Source organism: Microtus ochrogaster, linkage group LG2 (assembly GCF_000317375.1).
Source record: "Microtus ochrogaster isolate Prairie Vole_2 linkage group LG2, MicOch1.0, whole genome shotgun sequence".
In the NCBI taxonomy this organism is placed as follows: Eukaryota; Metazoa; Chordata; class Mammalia; order Rodentia; family Cricetidae; genus Microtus; species Microtus ochrogaster.
The window spans coordinates 46,354,342-46,359,974 of record NC_022028.1 but is presented as its reverse complement, the minus strand read 5'-3'; the positions used below and the strand labels follow the sequence as shown (position 1 = coordinate 46,359,974).

General features: G+C 47.9%; 1 protein-coding gene across 5 annotated transcripts in view; it reads left to right on the top strand.

The window, feature by feature from the left end:
• Nucleotides 1-5,633, top strand: part of Dip2a (disco interacting protein 2 homolog A) — a 75,935-nt gene that overhangs the window by 42,641 nt on the left and 27,661 nt on the right. For all 5 annotated transcript variants that reach the window (XM_026785473.1, XM_026785474.1, XM_026785472.1 and 2 more), the window contains 6 exons: nt 667-790; nt 1,099-1,208; nt 1,599-1,701; nt 3,191-3,255; nt 3,405-3,498; nt 4,435-4,554. In XM_026785473.1, the coding sequence (XP_026641274.1) occupies nt 667-790; nt 1,099-1,208; nt 1,599-1,701; nt 3,191-3,255; nt 3,405-3,498; nt 4,435-4,554 (616 nt within the window). The remainder of the gene's footprint in view (nt 1-666; nt 791-1,098; nt 1,209-1,598; nt 1,702-3,190; nt 3,256-3,404; nt 3,499-4,434; nt 4,555-5,633) is intronic.

Below are 5,633 nucleotides of genomic sequence, written 5' to 3'. Positions count from 1 at the left end.
TCATCTGTGTTGTGTTGTGTGCAGTGTGAGTGTGATGGGCACACCTGCAGAGTCGTCTATGCGTTGTTGTGTGCAGTGTGACTGTGGTGGGCACACCTGCAGAGTCGTCTGTGCTGTGTTGTGTGCAGTGTGAGTGTGATGAGGCACACCTGCAGAGTCATCTGTGCGGTGTTGTGTGCAGTGTGAGTGTGATGGGCACACCTGCAGAGCCGTCTGTGCGTTGTTGTGTGCAGTGTGAGTGTGATGGGGCACACCTGCAGAGCCGTCTGTGCGGTGTTGTTACTCACAGTGTGTGTGTGATGGGGCACACCTGCAGAGCTGTCTGTGCAGTGTTGTGTGCAGTGTGACTGTGATGGGGCACACCTTCGGAGTCGTCTGTGAGCTCCTAACATGCTTCAGTGTACACTGCTGTTGTGTTAGCGTTAACTAAAATGTTTCCACATTTCACTTATAAGAATAAGCTTTACGAAATTAATCCACTATCCAGACCTTTATATTTCACTGTAAGTAAAACAAAATTTACTCTCTAAATTTCAAGACAATTGTCTTATTTTCATGATAATAAAATCACCTGCCAATGATAAGCCTGGACGATTTTGTAAGTTTTCTGAAGGTCAGTGCTCTTGTCCCCCTCCACCTCTGCTGCCATTGCTCTGTCTTCTGCAGGACGCAGGCAGCCAGCAGGTTGGGTTTCTCCTGGGCAGCTGTGGGGTGACCCTGGCCCTGACCACAGACGCTTGCCAGAAGGGCCTGCCCAAAGCACCAACAGGAGAGGTGGCGACTTTCAAAGGTGAGGTTCCCAGGCTCAGGAGGTCTGTGTTCTGGCTACACTGGTACTTGGCTTTGCCTTCTAGGCATGCTGTGCAGAAAACCCCACGAGCCTGGTGGCTCTTAGCAAAAGTGATACTTACTCAAGGCTTTCGTGATTGAGTATTTTCACCTGTTTTTCCCTAAGCATATCTATTTAAGTAAAAGGAAATGGAAATAAAACTTGACCCCCACAGCCCCGGGGCTGGTGACTGCCCATTGGGCACAGGTTCCACATGTGGAGCAAAGCCTTCTGACTGCCTTCCCCCCCTATCCTGTTTACTGTCATAGGTTGGCCTCCCCTCGCCTGGCTGGTGATTGATGGGAAGCATCTGACCAAGCCTCCCAAAGACTGGTATCCACTGGCCCAGGACACAGGGTCCGGGACTGCCTACATTGAAGTAAGGACATGCTCATTTGGTGCGCAGATAACATCCTTCTCGGCTTGGGCCTGGTTATTATAAGACAGATAACTACTTAATCGTCTTCAGACCAGGTGTTCCTGTCTCATATCTACCCCAGATGTATAAAGTGTCACATGGAACCTTACTTGGGTCGTTTCAGGTTTCCCTCTGACCTGACTCATCCCTAATTGTCCTCCCTAGGATGCAGGCAGACAGGATGCAGCTGTGAGCACTCCTCCAGGTCCCTTAAGAGCTAGGCTAGAAGGCTTTGGATGGTAATAAGAGAGAGAGGACTCCACCTGCTTCTTCTTCAGAGTCCTCAGCCTCCTCTGTCTGGTGTGGTTGCAGAAATATATATTGTTATTTTTCTTCCTTGAAATTTTACAGTATAAAACCAGCAAAGAAGGCAGCACAGTAGGGGTCACCGTATCCCATTCATCGCTGCTGGCACAGTGCCAGGCACTGACCCAGGCATGCGGATACATGGAAGGTAAGGTCGTACATTCAGGGTTGCAGCTCTTGCTGCCTGCTAGGCATCTGTTGCTGTAAAGAGCACATTAACTTTTAATGCAGCTGCCCCCAGCAGGGGGTACAGCTTCTCCTGGTACCCTTGGGAGAAAGTCTTGGCTTGTACAGGACTGGGGGGTATAAGGTACCCCTCTTCAGAGCCTGGGAAAGTCTGACTGACACTGAATTTATGGCGTGTGAGCCTTGTGCACCAGTGGTTCATTGATGCATAATGGGCTGGATCAGTTGTGGATGAACTGAAGGGCAGTGCATTGTGCGTTATAAAAAGACATCCTTTCCTGTGACTGTGTTCACTTTCAGTAAATGTATTTGTGGCCTGAGCAATCATGCATGCAAATGCTTAAGTATAATTTTTAGGATCTTAGATTATCTTTGTTAAAAAGCAGCCCCCATTTACTTTAAATTTTAAACTCATTATTTTATATTACTAGGTAATAGTTGCATATGTTTAGGGGATCAATAGGAAATATATTATTTTAAAATCTAAAATTGAACTCATAGTAGTTTTCTTACATTACAAACTGAAATTGAGCAAAACTAGAAAGTAAAACTGAATGACATATTTAAATACATAAAATGTGAATGTTTAATCTCAAGGGTTAGTTTGTGGACATAATCAGAAAAACTTTGTGGAGATTTGGAGGAGGATTTCAGGCACGTTATTGACTTTTAAAAGTTAGAACTCTAGGGCTGGAGAAATGGCTCAGTGGTTAAGAACACTGGCTGCTCTTCCAGAGGACCTGAGTTCAATTCCCAGTAACCACATGGTGGCTCACAACCATCCATGATGAGATCTGGCGCCCTCTTCAGGCCTGCAGGCAGAGCACCGTATACATAATCAATCAATCAATCAATCAATCAATCAATCAATCAACCAATCAATCTTCAAAATAAAGTTAGAACTATAAAGCCAACTCGTATTAGTTCTTTAGACTTAGTGCTAATCATTTCTATCATGGCCTCTTAATTTGGCTCTTCAGCTAGCAAGGACAGGGAGATTGTCATTCATAGTGCAACAATGTTTCTGGCTTGCATGCCACTGCTTTGTGCAGGCTGTGGGTGTGAAAATTGGGTTCTGGTAGGAAGCTGAGAAATAAGAGTGTCCATGGCAGTTTGTTATCCTAGCTCTCTGAGAGGTGGCCACTGAGAAAGATGAGGCCATGCGATGACCTTTCTGTAGCTTCTCCTGTATGTACATAGTGTGTGTAGTGTTCCTTGTGCTTTTGAACTGCAGATCGGCATGGTTCTCGCCTCCAGCCCAGAGCTGTGTTTCCAGTCGTCTGCACAGACAGTTTAGCTTGGTGTGAACTGGTGCATGGTGTCCGGAAGTGCCGTGTCTGTTTCCTTAAGCTCTGGTGTGCCGGTTATGCACTCCTCTTGGGACCGCTCTAGAAGTGGGCAGAACTTTAAAAGAGCTGTTCATCAGTTTAACTTTCTGTGTCCGCTTTCAGCTGAAACATTAACGAATGTGCTGGACTTCAAAAGGGATGCTGGTTTGTGGCATGGAGTCTTAACAGTGAGTGTTGTTTGCTAGTGACTGGGGTGGGAACAAGAGATGCGCCAAGCCCGTGAAATGCTGCCATGCCAGTTTGTTGGGTTTGGTTTGCTTGTCGTGGCACTGATGGATCCTGCCTTCCTCTGAGCCGGCCCGTTTCTCTTTTGCAGAGTGTCATGAATAGGATGCACGTCATCAGCATCCCATACGCGCTGATGAAGGTCAACCCACTCTCCTGGATTCAGAAAGTGTGTTCCTACAAAGGTAGCAGAAAGCTTCCGTTACTCGTCTCAAACAGAACTGCAGGTGGGGGTGGGAGAGTAATCTTCAGATGTCTCTGTAGGCCATCCTGGTCCAGATCTGCCCAGAGCCTGGAGAGCTGCTTGCAGTGGAGTAGCTGGGCTTGTCACTGGAAGACCAGGGACTACTAAGTTTATTCTTTGGACGTTTCCTTCACGGTCACATCAGTATTCCTAGTCATATGATTTGAGATGGTTTTAATGTGCAGTTTGAGCTTTTGAAGCCACCAGTAACAAGGCTGTTGTTCAAATGATAGTCTATGACAGGCAGGATGGAGTGGATCCTGGGCCCCGTTATTCTCACCTTCCAGTGGTCTGGAGTCTCCCAGCACTAAGCAGAAGTCCCTGCTCATTGGTGACTGCACGACTCTAGCAGCCTTTGTTCCTGTCCAGTAGAGGTCAGCAGCTTCCCAGACTCTGACCTCCTGCAGCCAGCTGGTGCCGGCGACACTACACACTCTGCAGAAACCTCCAAATCAGCATTCCTCCTGCAGAATGTCTTGCATCCTGTTTTATGGAGGGAGACAGAGCCAGGTTGAAGGGAGTGAGGTTTGCTGGGCTCTGCACTTCCTTGAGGCTGAATTAGTTCATTCAAATCCTGGCTCATTGGAGCCTTGCGTAATTATCACCAGAAAGGCTTCATCCAGCACCCGGTAGGAGCAGGTGCAGACCCACAGCCCAACATTAGGTGGAACTCGTGGGATTCCATGGAAAAAGAGGGAGGAAGGATTGTAGGAGCCAGAGGGGTCAGGGACACCACAAGAACACAACCCACATAATCAACTAACCAGGGCTCACAGAGGTTCACAGAGACTGGGGTGACAATCAGGGAGCTGTATGGGTGTGACCTAGGGTGCCTGGCCTGTGACACAGAGACATTTGTACTCCCTTCTCTTTGTAGCCCGGGCCGCCCTGGTGAAGTCCCGAGATATGCATTGGTCCCTCTTGGCACAGCGAGGGCAGAGGGACGTCTGTCTGAGCTCTCTGCGCATGCTGATTGTGGCTGATGGCGCTAACCCCTGTGAGTAGACTGTGTGGCCTAGGGTGCCCTGATGGTGTTTGCTCCCATGGTTCTTGACTTCTAGGAGGACTTAGCAACCTGTTGAAATAGAACCTGTTGACCAAAATTAAAGCTTTATCACCGCTTTGATAAGTGTCCTATAATGTCCTGTGACATGTTGTCTATGTTGATGACTCAGTCACTGGTGGGTCTTATACATGTTTATTAAGACACTAAATTTACAGGCAATTTTAATGCAGTTGAAAACCTTTAATGAAAGTTATCCTTTTTAAGAGATCACAAGATTGGGCTGGGCAGATGGCTCAGAGGTTAAGAGCACTGCTTGCTCTTCCAGAGGTCCCGAGTTCAATTCCCAGCAACCACATGGTGGCTTACAACCATCTGTAATGAGATCTAGTACCCTCTTCTGGATAGCAGGCATTCATACATAAAGGCAGAACATTGAATACATAATAAAATAAAATCTTTAAAAAAAAAGAGAGAGATCACAAGATTATGCTATAAATAGGGTCCCTGATTTGCTATGGTCCTCCCGAGCCCCCTGGTCTTTAGTGTTAGGCTCCTACCTATTTGACTCTCAGCCCCAACTTCCTTTATGGGGAAGACCCAACTCTTCTTCCATATGTCACTGACCAACCCTAAGTCTTTCTGGGGGAACGCCTCACGGCTGCCGCCTATGCACTGAGGACCCTCCTGTGTATAACAGTCTGAAGGGGGCTGCTTTTGTAGGTCTGGTGAGCTCTTAGGCCCAGGACTTCTAAGGCCCATGTTAGGAGTCCTCTAGGAGAGCCTCAAGTGACACTTGTTGAGCAAGAGTTTTCTTTTGCAGCACCAGTCTGTTCTCCCCATTCTTCTGTGTACCCCACCTTTCAGGAGAACAGAAGAGGCACACGGTCCCCCTAAAAGCCTCTCATTCTCTTGGGGCTCATCTGAGACAAGCAAGGCATCTCCTTCCACACCCGTGGCTACTTTCGCCTGCTCAAGCCCACAGCTGCCCCAGCTCCTGTTCGTCAGGCAGCTGCAGTCAGGGCTCACTTGAGCGCAACGCTCCCTCCAGGGCCTGGTGTTAGCCCTGATAG